Source organism: Trichoplax adhaerens, genomic scaffold, assembly GCF_000150275.1.
Source record: "Trichoplax adhaerens TRIADscaffold_33 genomic scaffold, whole genome shotgun sequence".
Lineage (NCBI taxonomy): Eukaryota > Metazoa > Placozoa > Uniplacotomia > Trichoplacea > Trichoplacidae > Trichoplax > Trichoplax adhaerens.
Genome location: NW_002060973.1, coordinates 354712 through 369576, shown reverse-complemented (window position 1 = coordinate 369576; position 14865 = coordinate 354712). Strand labels below are relative to the sequence as shown.

Below are 14865 nucleotides of genomic sequence, written 5' to 3'. Positions count from 1 at the left end.
TGTCTCTATCATAAACAATTACAATGTTTCCCATCTTGAATAAAAGCTTCTGATAAAGCTTATTAATTCGCTAGTTGCGTATACGAGCTCTAGCTCTGAAATCTGTAACTCTTATAAAGATCGAATAATAATCCTGATGAAACTAATTTAATTTGTTATATTCCAGAATGGATCGTCTGCTACATAAAGTAAACTAGCCATATGTTACGACCAAAGTAAGACATCAAGCTATGAAGCAAATAATGCTATCCATTTGCTGGAATTGATCAGAATAATTCTTAAATATCACTTTAATGTAGTTATGAAAAAGCAATAGTATTAGTGTTCTCTAAAATATTTAGAAAATTAAATTAATCCTCGAGTAACAATGAAGGCAATCTTGACTTTTACCGATGGAACCTGTTTCTTATACGAGCTTGTACTTAATTTAATTTATTATCTTCATTCGTTTTCCAGCTACTTCCTTTAAACGAAAGCTGAAGTGTAATTGGATTTGGACAGTGTTACAATTGCCACCATATATTAATTATACATTGTACGGTATGAACATATGATATTATTTAATATTTTCTCTCTACTCTAACTGTTTTCAATTCCTTCTCGCTGTTTAAAACTTACGTTTTCACTTTCTTAACCTTACTTCATTTCTATTATCCTGGTAAATACTCTAGTTTCTCAATAAACATTTTTGTTTCTTAATTCGGATAAAATCTTATGATACTTTCGACGGTGAATGTATTATAATAACTACCATTACTGCGGCATTACCGTAATTGATAAGATGACATAGCGAAATTTTAGTCAACAAAGAAGAGTTTAAGCCTAGCTGAAATAATTAGAAACTTATAGAAATGCTCTTAGGCATTTTTGGGTATTCAGTTATTAGCTTATTTTGTTAGCTTAGGTAGATTCTGAATGAATATTTCAATATTTTTACATTTACATGTACTGTATACAATTCGATATAAGGCATATTGTTAAAAAAAAGTACCTATCGATTCTTTTTGATCTAAGGGATGCAATTCTTAAAGGAGAAATTGCCTAGGTCAAAGCAAAATTAAATAAAGGGCTTTTATTACAAGGTTTAAGAATAGTAGAGTATTAACTAATAACAAGAACCTGGCATTTTAAGTTCGAAGTCAGACACGAACTTCTATCAGTAGTTCTTAAATACGTTTAGCTCAATTTATTTATGGCGAAAAGTGGTTTGCAATCATAGCTGAATGATCAGTAGCAATGCTGTTCCTTAAATATTTAATAAAGTCATTCTACCCACTGAATCTAGTGCATACACGCTAGTATTCATGATATGCCATTGAAGAGGGTTATCGCAAATGATTTCGGTTTGTAACGGAAATACGGTCGATATTAAAGTTCAGTTCAATGGTCACACACTAGTAAAATCTTCGAATCGTATTGTGATAAAATCTTGCAAAAAATAAAAGTTTTGCAGCAGCAAACGGCATTTCTGAAGTACCCAACATGTCAAATTGTGGTCGTATATATTATAATAAGACACAATTGTAAATATACTATATACATGTTGTATACGCGAACTCCCTAACCAACAATCCATATTTTATTGGATAAATTTTTCAAGGGCAACGAATTGTGACTTTGTCGCATTTTGGTTATTAATAATAACTCTAATTAATTATAAAATACTTTCCTTCAAAAATTTTATATTAAAATCATTCAGATAAGTGAACTTTTATAGAACAATATGTATACTCATTACCCAATTGGTAGCTGATAATATTTAAGTTAATGGTTACCGCTACACAAGGTTCAATGCGTTATTTTTACGTATGATATATTGTGTTAAATTGTACGATACATTCACTAACTTATTTATACCTTTCTACGGTCCCAAGTAATAGTTATATTGATATTGGATATTTTTTTGACAAATTAGCATTAGTATATAATGAATAGATACTTTTCAATTCAATACAATTTAAGAGTTTCAATTAGTTCATCATTTCTTAGTTGACAAAAGTGGAGACTTTGATGTGTCAATTGATATAATAAACGTCTAGATGTAATATTTTATTCTTTAGGATTGCCGTTATTTACTGTAAGTATCCTACAGATTTTACTGGATGTGGTCATTGAATTATCATTTTAATCGTCTACGAGGCCTTTTATTTACTTGAATCTACGATAATGTAATATATATTTAGGAATGGACCATCTCCTTGTACTATCTAGAAGATGATGTAAATTATCTCATCTTCCGTAGTTAATAGCTATTTCTATCATTAATATCATTTTGCAATAGTTATTGAATCGAATTTTTTCTTGCATAAGCAATGTCAATTCATAAACTGTAGTTATGTTTTTAATTTTAATGGCTTAATTTATAATTAGACTATAGCTTTCTTGCTCATTAATTAGAATCATACCATGTCATACTATAGTAAATGCGTATTGATAACTGAGCGATTGAAAGTATGATATTTATGGGCATGTAAAACACGACTTCTTTCATCAAAATATTGACTGTTCTAGAAATCTTATCCTTTTATTTTGACCGATATTTGTCCAAAATTCGCTATCGCTAATTATCACCGTAATACAGCCCCACTATACCTTGGTTTGGTCATGTATTTATTACAGCTATATTCGTATGTATTTGCATACCAACAGTTAGCTAAAAAGAATACATGATCAAACGTTTTATATTACGGTACTTTGAATCGTCGAGCGACAAAAACAAGAAATTTAATATCTTGATAAATATTTAAATATAATGCTATGAATACGAGTATGCACTATGCACAATACAGAGTGCAATGTTAATCAGCATATTTTTATCGGATATCTACACTCACCCGGAAAAAAAAAAAGATATTTTAGGAATGTCTAGCAGCAAATCAGGCAGTTTAATTATGGGTGAGACGAAGTTAGGAATCTGCATTCGTCAAAGATCGAAAGAAAAAAATTGCAACATAACCAAACAGATTTCTATTTGTAATATTGTGAGTGAGTAAGGGGTTGATGCTCCTCTTTCACTAGCTCAAGTTAATAATGCTATGAATTATCAATTTTAGTACAGATTTTGATTATTATTTGTAGCGAATTCAAGGGTACATCCTGTGTACTTTTGTTAGATTACCGTACTCTTTAGAATCATAGTAACATTACATTAACATGCACAACAAATTCAGTCGTACTGTGCGAGGACGGTAAAGGTGGTGGTTGCTGTTTAGTTTGTTAGATTAAAAGTGGTAGTAATAAATTTTAAATTTTATAACGCGGAATTTACTATTACTGAATAATGTCTCAGTTCTTATGAACGTATGCAATTATACTTTGAAATAGCGCAAATTAAAAAATGTAAAACCTATAACAGGTGAAGAATGTATCAAAAAGGCTGATAATTCATCCAAGCAAGATGTAATAATCTCGCAAGAAATAGAAATTTCCTGGCAACTACGGTACCTGGAATATTTTTTTAAAATATCAAAGTCTTTAAAATCATTTGCAGAACGTACTATTGATGCGCACAATTCTTACTGACAAATCGATAAATCTCTAAAGCATCGAGTATTGGTGATAATAATAAACATAAGTATATTTATTAAGATTGGATTTGAAAAGTGCAATCATAGTGTAAATTGTATGCTACATCAATAGGAATAATGCAATACTACTTAATAATGAAAAGCAGTTCATTAATTCATTCTCATTCAAGGAACAATTTTCTTGACTAGGATGAGTAATTTAGCTTCGTGTAACACACGTTACATTACTACGTGATTTTGTGCTTTCAGTGATATAACTAGAAAATAATTCTATTCATTGTATATATATAAAAACAAAATGATAAACGTATAGAACCATATGCAAGCTCATTTAGACAATAAATATAACACACATATATCGTTCAATACAAAAAACAGTCACTTGAATGAAGAAGATAGTATACTACGACCTCAGTACATAAAATTTTCAGGCATATATTTATATTAAATAGTTTACCATTTCATTCCATTTAAGTCATGACATTAACAGTTTAGTCACGGTCAAAATATCAAAAGAAAAATGCAAATTAAGTAGCTTAAAGAATTTTTGATTGAGTGATAATAATGTGAAAATTGAATCTATAACATAAAATAAGTTATGCTTGTACGAAAATAGAATCGTGGAAACTGTGATAAGTGAATTCTGATACAATTAAGTATAACTTTAAATCGCTACAAGATTAACCAATAAAATAGCAATATCCTGGCTATTTCACTGTCGTTATATTGTGTAGTCACATTATGTGCAAAATAATTTACTAATAAGGCTAATCTCAAAAAATTTGGTCCAAATTCTTATACTTTCCTAAATTTACAATTACGTTTTTCCCCATATTTTCAAGCGTTACCAATCATGAGATTTGTAAATCGAATTGATGCAACAAGCAATAGTTAATAAACTGGAATAACAGTATAACTACTTTAGATTTAGTAGTTTATACTCTGGTAGATGATCCTTTTTTAGTGCTACATGCTTTTGGAGGCGATTCTCCGTTCTTACTGGTTCCATTGTCGGCATTTTCTATTATGTCCGTATTCTCTTGCATCAACTTTTCGTTAGTCCTGTCCTGCGCCTTCCTTTCGAAATCACGAACGTCGTCTACCGTCATATCTGTTTAGTCACAAAAAATTTTGAGGAAATACATTTAATTTTGATAGATGATTGCGAAATACATTTAAAGATGCTAAAATTAGTACTCATCGGATAAATTTGCTTCCTTGTTTGCTATAATGTAACAAATCTGACTAATATAAAATATTTTCCTGGTGTAACGTAACAACAGAGATTCATGAAATGACATCAGTTGCTAATATCAATGAAAACTACCAAGTTTGTTTATTTAAGTAAGGTAAATATGAAGAGCGTTACTTAAGTCAGTAGGTATTATAGTTTCGGGTTTATCTCCGTTAAAATGACAAGCTATACAATAACCGTCATTCCCAGATATACACTGCGAATATAGAATACTGAACATTGCTTTTAATTACTTACTAATCCACTCATCGATCCAAGCAAATGCTTGTCTATGGCCATGTACCAACACATCACGAATGTTCTTAAATTATAGAAGAAAATTTTACGATTACTACTATAACTTCACTATTTCCACACATACTCGTATCTCGCAAAATGTAATTTACCTTATGAGTAAATGATTCCACTCTCTGCTGGAATCCCCACATACTAAATGATACGCTAACAACTTTATATGAGCACATGATTGGCTTGCAAGATTCCTAAATCATGTTGAGATTAACGATATTAATGTGACAGACGTAATTTCTGAAATTGTTAAACAGCACATACACAGCATAGAGTTGTGGTTCAAAGAGTTCTACACATGTACATTACTTTTGCTACAGTTAATTATCATTCATGATAATGGTCGGATTACTACTATGCGACAATTATAATAGACTCGCTAGGACAAGTTATTCAGATATATTTTCACCTTCCAATTTTCAGCTAGAGGACCACGATTGGTTTTCTTCGAATGAAAATAACGACAGTCCTAGAAATGATGTTTATGTAAAACAGTTACATACGAATATATGACGTATGCTGATATAAGAATATTTTCGTTAGCATTACAGCTACGTAAAATATACTTATATACAGTATAGTTAATCGGTAAATAATTACCCATTACCACGTAGAATAAAGTAGAAAAGTCATGAGTGTAAATAAAGAATCATTAATCATTTTGGCTCGCAGCCACTCCAAAATTAAAATGGCTGCCGACAAAAAATTTTACTCAAGCATGTCCTCTCGTGTTCCATCAGAGAGATTAAAATAGACATAGTCATATGGGGTTTACGTAAAACTGATGGCGTTAAATACAAGTTAATGCACGATTTATCAAATCAAGTTGTAAATTTCGTTAGTGGTTTACTGCTAATAGTGGAGAAATATCGGTGGAAGACCATTAAATGCTATTTTTACTAGAATAAATGTCGTCAATGAATAAGTAACGAGTAAAAAATAATAACTACTGGATATCTTATAGCCCTATTTGCCTCTTTGTTTCATAGAAATGCATATATTTTTGCAAAAAGCCATATCTTTCTAGTATACTGCTATAATGCTATGTATGCTTAATGAGAACACTACCCAACCTCCTCTTTGACATAATATTTATCAGGCAGTTGATCATAAGCAATATCTAAATGAAAAACTTCACGTTTTGATAGGATTTCTTCAGGTAGATCGAGTGCCTAGATAAGAGTCAATTCAAAATTTTAGAAAGAACCTTTGTAGAATTTTTCCTACGGTTTTATCATGTAATGGCAAGGAAAACATTTTCAATCGGGTTCTGAATAATTTATAACTGCTAGACATTGATTTAATCCATATTTTATCATAAATCAACCTTTGTTCAATCGCAATAGCTTTAAAATTATAAATAACTTACATTTTCGTCTTTGCCATTATCATCTTTATAAGTCGTCTCGATTTTGACGTGAAATTTTGGAATAAATGAGCACTGCAATCAAATAAAATAATGCTAACATATCTCAAATAATAGGAACAGATCGTGTAGTCAAGTACCGCTATTGGTGCATATTAAAATTAATTTACAATATGTTCTAGTTTAGTACCTACCGTATATTCTGTAGTGGAGGCAAGGATATACCATAAGACAGTACAGATATGGAAAGCAAAAAATATCAACACCCACGATTAAATACAGGAATACAGTAGAATATATGATCTATTTTGTAATGGAAATGAAATTATAGCTATTCAAATATGCCTAGTTCGGGATAAATAGGTGATAGAGTAAAGTTAACATAAACCATGAGAGTAAGACACTGCACAGCAAGACATACACGGTCAAGTCGTGACGATGCATCCTCTGAGTAGAATATTAGTAGAATATGAAGTATTCTATTAAAAGCAATTTCGCATAAAGCGTAAGATATTTGCTTTGTTATAAAGGAAAATGATCAGATTTTATTTTTAGGGACTATAACTTTCAAGCCTAAAAGTTTGAATCTACGAAAGAGACGCTATTAATCAAGAAATTCTATACTAAAACGCAGATATGATACAATATACGAGATGGAGTAGAGTATTCACAAATAGCTAATGGTAATGACCATTAATACAGTATTAGGAGTCAAGGTAAATGCAGGACTAGTAATTTTAGTAGACCCTCCTAAATGCTATGTTATTCAAGACGAGCTAGACGCAAATTGTGCTGCTTAGTCATAGAATACTAAATTTTATGCGAGAATTTATTACTCCTTTTCCATGCATTAATGCTGCGTCATTTACACTTAAAAATATGATTATCATTTCAACAAATATATATTGGAAATCAAATTTTGTAAGCAAGGCATAGAGATATTGGATGTGTGCAAAATTTAAGGACTTTTAAGTCCGAAAAGTGAAAGCAGCGTCTATCGATAGATGCTAGGTCTATCATTGAAGTATGATCATAGAATCAGACCAAGGTCTGACATACAGAAGCATAGCTGAGGTATTTACTTGATACTAGGATGGAGTTTATCTGAAACCGGCGAATAACGATAAAGTTGAAGCTTTTAAGCTAAGCTAAATGATCCTGGAAAGATCACTTTAATCACAATCATCTTAACTAGTCTAAATACAAATTATTATTAACTAAACGTTAATGTATTAAACTGCCGATATGCGAGTATTAGGAGACATTATTATTACTACTTTCAGAGGTTGTTTACAACTAGTACCAGTCGGACAGATCGATAATTAAGTCATCATTATTGACGTAATGATTATACGAATCATTCTAATTAAAGACAAAATGTAAATATTGAGTAATGCAATACATTTGTACGCAGTCATTCTAATTTACAACACTGAATAAGAAAAATACCATTCCATTAATAATATACTAGATTATGATATAGACTATGAGTTCAAGTCTTGGTTTCCAAAAGATTATCTATAGCTCAATTGACTAACCTGTAATTGTAAACGGATAATAATTCCATGCTTTCTCGGTTATGTAAAAAATATTTGGAAGAATACTGCCAAGCCAAGCTGGTAATCGCCTAATATCGTCGAAATATAATGTATCTTTAAGCGTAAATAACGAAGAATCAACATTTAAACTGTTTCTGATAATAACAACTATACGAAAACGTTATATCATGGATTAGTCAATGTGCAGTATGTTTAGTAACCCATGATTATATAGTATAAATCAAGTACGGTAGAATTATTGAATGGACCAATCTAATAATATTGAAAGCTTTATAAAAAAGAGGGATCATCAAGCTAATAACGGTGAAAGTGTCGCGCGTAAATGCAATCATTTTTTCACTGTGCGTACATAGCTGTCATCTACCTTGATAAAGGTGCGTCTCTTTTATGAGTCAGAACTAGGTACGCAAAAATTCTATATAATTAAACGGCCATATTTTTACGAATATAGTATACAATAACGCTAATCAATGAATACCAAAATGATAGCAGAATAATATTTACTATTAGTACTTTTTATTGCTATCAGAATGATCGAGTTAGAGATTGATACTCAGACCTTAATTAAGATAACACAGTTCAATGTATCGCTACATAGTGCTCTAGTCATACTATAATTCAGATAGGACATATAAGGCAGAGTTGTGAAATAAAGAATACTCGATTAGTTTGAAACTTAACACTCAGTAACTATGATTTAAGATAAATTAATGAAGATGTACGGTATTAGATTACAATGTTATATGTACCACGCAAGCAAATACAGGTCTTCCTAGCACATCTTAAGCTATGTACAAAATCATCACACTATGATCCCATTCGATCTACATGTTTTGAATTATCGAACGATGCATATCAGGCCAATAATTTATTTTATCTTTCATAGTGAACAAGAAAGGAATACAGAACGACCCTGTGACTATCCATAATTTCCATTCTTAAATAAATTTTTCTTATTTCATGCTACAAAAGCTACAAAAGACTATTACATGAGCGCCCGGATCTTACATTATTTTTGATACGTCGATAAATCAATAGTGATGATCGTATTCGGTGTACAGAGGCTACTATACACGCGTGTAGCTCTTATGGTATAATCTGTTTCCCTCACAATGAAGGATCACGAACTATTATGGGCAAATAAGCCAAGCTACTGACTCACTTGACTCGTTTATGATTACCATGCATTTCTATTAAAAAATTTAGTTAGATTGTGTCAATGAGTATAAATGTATGAGCTTCAAATTTTTTTAACTTTTTAAAGCCATGATTTAGATACGAATTTAAGCGCATCAATAACAGAACAAGTGGTATCAACAAGACTAACATCAACGTAGCCAAAAATACTTATTCTTTATTGATCGTGCTCTTGTTTGATATCATTTTCGTATACCGTCGTACATGTGTACAGCGCAGGACGTCTTAAGTTAAAGCTGAAATCCTATGACGACGATATTTGTCAACGTAACTACCGTAAATTCAAACTGATGGATATTAACGTTTGCTGTTGATATGTACATTAACCATTAATATTTAGACTGAATGATAACAAGAGGATTATATTTATTACTGTAAGGATTTATTTTACTATTAAGCAATAACAATACGATAAACATAATACTGTAATTAAAAAATTATAACAATTGATAGTAATAAGCTTTGTCGTATATTCATGAAGATTAGCTTACCCATTGAGGTATATTTTCTTCTCGGTGTACTGGCCTTTGCCGTGCTTCTCATCATAACAAGGTTCATTTACAACAACTTGAACACCAGAACCTTTACAACTTTGTTCTTCACTGAATCTTGCTATCATGTACAATTGGCCGATACGATACTATAAAAGAATTAGGGAAACAAGAGACAAATATAATAAAAGAATTGTCGTGAAAATTAATTAATCCAAGGATTGAATAGGTATTGCAGATAAATACAAATTGGTGGATGTACTGAACGTAATGCGTTATACATAACTAGATTGTCAAATTCGTTTATCAGTAAACTAGGATAACAGCGAACTGAAAACGAAATCTAATGTACTGTACAGTACTGTGCAGTATAGCAACAAAATTCAAAGCGAAATGCAATTTTTAGCAGTCAAAACAGTAGGTGTGCTATTGTGATCACCGTTGTTTTTTTTTAGTTTCAAATTGGACACAATATTAATTACATTAAGACAATCGATTGGATGTTTAACTTTTCTCATAGATAAAATGACAACGAGAAGAATGTTTAATAAAATAAAACGAATTATAATAATGTCGGCTAAGATGAAAATCCTTATAACTGGTATCTCTTTATGACTTGAAGGTACACTTTATACAGTATGGTAATGGCTAGTTCGTGGAGGGCCACAGTACAGTATGTTGCAGTACGAGCGTGCTTATAAAATCATAAAATCATTTTATTATTTGGAATCGATACTGACGATTGGCAAAGTTACAGTACAGTGTACGCGTAATAATGTTAGCAGTCGTGACAATAATAGTCGCTGATTTGCAGTAGAACTGGATATTCATGACGGTAAATACATTAATAGTCTATGAATATTTCATAATTACTAAATGATAACTCCGTATCAAGTTACGAATTCAACCACTGTTGTATCTCAGATCGGAGTCGGTATAAAAATCTGATGCTATCGAATAAAGCACCGATAGAAAATACGAGTACAGTAACTTTGAGATTATGTAAGATCAACGACGAGACTATGATAACGTTTTAACGAAGTATATCAATAAAAGCTTATGAAGCTGCTTATTTATACGTGGCATCCTAGATTAGAAAATGATAATACAATGATTGCAAGAAATTATTGTTTTCGATTGGTAGCACCAGTAGGATTTTAATAAGAAAATTCGTAGAAGATTAGAAAGTCGAGTAACGAACGACTCATGCTATTGTAATTTATTTAATATGTGAAATTCAAGATTACGCAAGATCAAGGAGCAAAATGATGGCAACAAATTGTAAACTAAGTATAGAAATAAGTCCCACAAGAGATTTGCAATTGTTATCTAGGATTGATCTAGGAAGCGCGAGTGAGAATTAGTCTAGCTATTAGCATTCAAAATAACAAATAACAAATGATTTTTTAGACTCTTAATAATCAAGACGAAAGAGCATTAGTACGATACTAAAACTTGAGTGAAAGTCAGTATCGTGCAATAGGCGTAGAGTACCAGATGAATACTTGAATAGTTCTTTTTTTCATTGACTTTATCATGAGCGCTAGAGAATTAACAAATTGATTATATTTGCGCCATAATGGCTATCGGTATACAGTACAGTACAGTACAGTACAGTACTGTACATAGAAATGTTTACTATTGTCAGATTGTTCACTTTTTCAAAGAAGACAAAGATTAACTATTTTTTTTTAGATATGCATACACGGGCTGCAGTACAGTATTTTATTTTCATAGACTAAACAAAATAAACGTAAATTAATGTACGATTGTCAGTTTATCGTGCTCTGGGCGTTCGTTGCAACTTAGATGGAATTATACGTAATTCACTGGTAATGTAAACGGTATAAGTGTAATATGATATTACTCCCTCTCTCGGTAGAACATATAGTTGTAATTAACCAATGATATGATGATATATGCCTATTGAAATATTAAAATGAGCCTCTGTAAGCAAGTTTTTTTAACATTAAGCGCTTTATAAATATCGTATGTTACTTTAGTAGATTGATTGATCAACTTATCGAATTGAAAGAAGCTGTCACTACAATAAAAGCAGATTGGGAAAGCTTTTAGCGGGAATAAGTTGCAAGTGATCAGGATTCACTACTTTAGAAGAGAATAGGATACACTGAAGATCGAGAAAAAATTTCATCAGTAAAATACGGTACCGATAATCCATGCATAACATGTATACAGTACTTCTCGTATCCGCGTACGTAGTGTATAGTACTGTATTTGGGCAGAAAAAGGAGAAAACTACAATGTTGACACATAAGAGTCCCATTGTACTGGGTACAGTGTGATAGTAAATGGATTGCATAGAGCGAATAATCGAGCATTTTATTGTATGGAAGATTGAGCTGTTATTCTCAAGTAGTGTTAATACTCGTACTATCACAGTAATCAAGGGTAAGTGAAACAATAAGACGATGCAATAAGCAACCACCGGAATATAGTATAAATGTGATTAAAAATATCAAGTAGGCCACGGACAATTTGCTATGCTTTAAATTTGATATCATGGATTCATTGTCACGCATGAAACATTAACCAACGAAAAATAATGTAGACGGTTAAACGGTAAATGATGAAAAGAAAACAATCCTCTCTACGGTTTTGTTGCTACTATTTACATTTCATCTATGGGTGTTTTTGTTGTTAATTTTTTTGTCGTGCTATAACGTCAATATCTAACGTCTTAGCCTTACTTCTTACAGCACTTACATTAGCAAAGGTAGGCGAAATGATAACTGCCGATGTTTGATAGTAATGGGATTAAGCAATGAAGATTGCTTTAAAAGTGATGCTTGTGGAAGCAAAATTAGAAAAGTAAATGTAATAAAAGGTAGTAACTGTAGTTAGCATAACTTTCATCATGAAAGATATGTAGGAATTGTCCACTACGGATGATATTCTATGGTTATTAATTATTGATCAATCGTACGAGTAGTTGAAGATAATATCATTGCTGTTAGAGTACCATTATAACGATGATGATGATGACCGAAATGGATCAGCTGTAGGATATTTATTTAAGTACGTATACCTATCGTGATGGATTATTGACTACTCTAGACATGTACTTAAGGCCAAGTATCGATGTTGGTACAATTTTCTCATGATCATTATTGGGATCAAATCAATTTCACTAGGATGCATTCTTGCTGTCGTTTAATAATGTTAAGACATTTGGAGACGCCTGTGTGAGTCTATATCCGTCGTCATGACGTATCCTTCCAAGTATTGCTACGATACTTGTACTTAGGAAGATAAGTATCCGTAGCTCATTATAATAGTTATGGATGACTTCGTGTCCAGTATTACGTGGATGGATTCATCAAGTAGAGAGGGGATTGCATTACTTTCTTAACTGTACCAATGATAAAAATATATTGACGAAAGGGTCCTCTATAGTATTAGGATCAGCATTTTATCACTACCACAGCATACTCTCAAGTCTATCGATCTCTTTCAAAATTAGAATATTATCAATAAACAAAGCAGTCGTATGATTGGAAATAGACGTAGTATCATCGAATATCTCCAGTGTCATATACTGCCCACTTGTGCAGTACTGTAGGTCTTTTGGTTTATACACCATTTCAAGATAGAGTTAGCAGGAGAATGTTTTATCCATTGTACGGACCACAACAAGGACTGATTGGTTGATACTCGTATGAAGAGAAATTGAATCAATTCGTTTGAAGATCATGTTGCTAATTGATGGTTGTGCTCAAAGATACAAAGTTGAAAGTATTGTCTATCCACTCAGACACGGGGAATAATTAATGAATCATTCAGGATTTGTCTGTGGACAGAATGTACGCTAAGCGATCTTATCGTCAAGTCGGCACTTGTACACTGGCCCAAATTGTAATTTATCTCCGAAGCCTGGAGTCGAGACCATCAACTGTTGAAGTTCTAGAGCCAACTCTTGCTAATTTATGAGTGGTGCTTAGTCATGGTCAAGTCTTGTCTCTTTCAGCCGTTAACCTCTTACAAATCAAGTTTATTTTCCACTTTACAATCATGATGACGATTCGCATTCAACAGTGTCATGGCTTGCAACGTGTCGTTGACTGTTGCAAGTCATTTCAAACAACAACGATGAATGAAATAGTAGTGGTAAGCATTCACAGACGAGAACAACGACTGAATCAAGTTTGTACACGAATGGATCATGAACTGAAAAGGTCTTTTGCTATAATGGTTGTAGACAAGTAAGATGAAACTATGGACTGGGCCATAAGAAAAAAGAAAAGTAAAAAACAAAAAGAACTAAAGTAAAGGAAAACTGGTGGTTGAACATGGATGTAAGAGGACGTCATGGAAGACGGTAGCGTCAATTTTTTTCTAGGTACACACCTCTTCTACAGTCATTGGCATACAAATTCTGTATTCTTTGACGATCATGTTGACAATATGGTGGCAAGTTTGAATGGAATAAATTGGTTTCAATTTGGCGTTATAAGAAATGGATCAAATCTAAGAGAAAGAAGAGTTAGTCATTTTATGAAAAAGGAAAAGCAATCTTGATCCTGTTTACAGTTGTTTCAACTAGCCGTGACAATTCTACTGAACTGTACTGTAAAAAAAAAAGTCAAAGCAGTCAATTGAATAGGTCAGGTCATTGCCCTAGGCCTCTTTGTCTAATTTCTACTGTATTCGCTTGTGTATGATACAGTAGGGTAGCATCAGTGTCAAGCCAATGGCGATAGAATTGCACAAGGAAGAAAAAAGTCAATGTAAAAAAAGGATGCAACCCTAAACTCCGTTTATTCAATTCCATAATGACCATATCATGACAAAGAAAATACCTTGGATTTTTTGTCTTGATTGATTCTGCAACAGTAGCCAATTTGCAAATAATTACCCTAACTACCAATGGACTCTTTTTACAACTGGGGTTTTCTCCTTTTTTTCCTTCTCAATGACTGTTGATTTTCAATTTACTGCAGTCACACTGTCTGATGAGTCTTGACCAGTCTTCACTGACGTCGTTCCACTATGGTTGACTGTTGGGGCTGAACGGTTGGTCTGTCCTGCTCTTGGCAGACAATGTTGTTTTTATTATTGGAACTGTCTTTGGTCTACAGTACAGAGTACGGTATTCTACATTGTACTGTACAGTACAAGCGTACAGTATACTGTACTGTACAGTAGTACTGTACAGTACAAT

The 14865-nt window shown here is 32.2% G+C and overlaps 1 protein-coding gene across 1 annotated transcript; it reads right to left on the bottom strand.

Moving 5' to 3' along the window:
• Positions 1-4462: 4462 nt before the first annotated feature.
• Positions 4463-14099, bottom strand: TRIADDRAFT_33370 (uncharacterized protein; the record flags this gene model as incomplete). Its single annotated transcript, XM_002117932.1, has 10 exons — positions 4463-4638; positions 5020-5083; positions 5169-5264; positions 5480-5539; positions 6144-6242; positions 6440-6511; positions 6631-6638; positions 7975-8063; positions 9684-9832; positions 14052-14099. 10 exons carry the CDS (start codon positions 14097-14099, stop codon positions 4463-4465), a joined length of 861 nt encoding a protein of 286 aa, XP_002117968.1.
• Between the last annotated feature and the right edge of the window lie 766 nt (positions 14100-14865).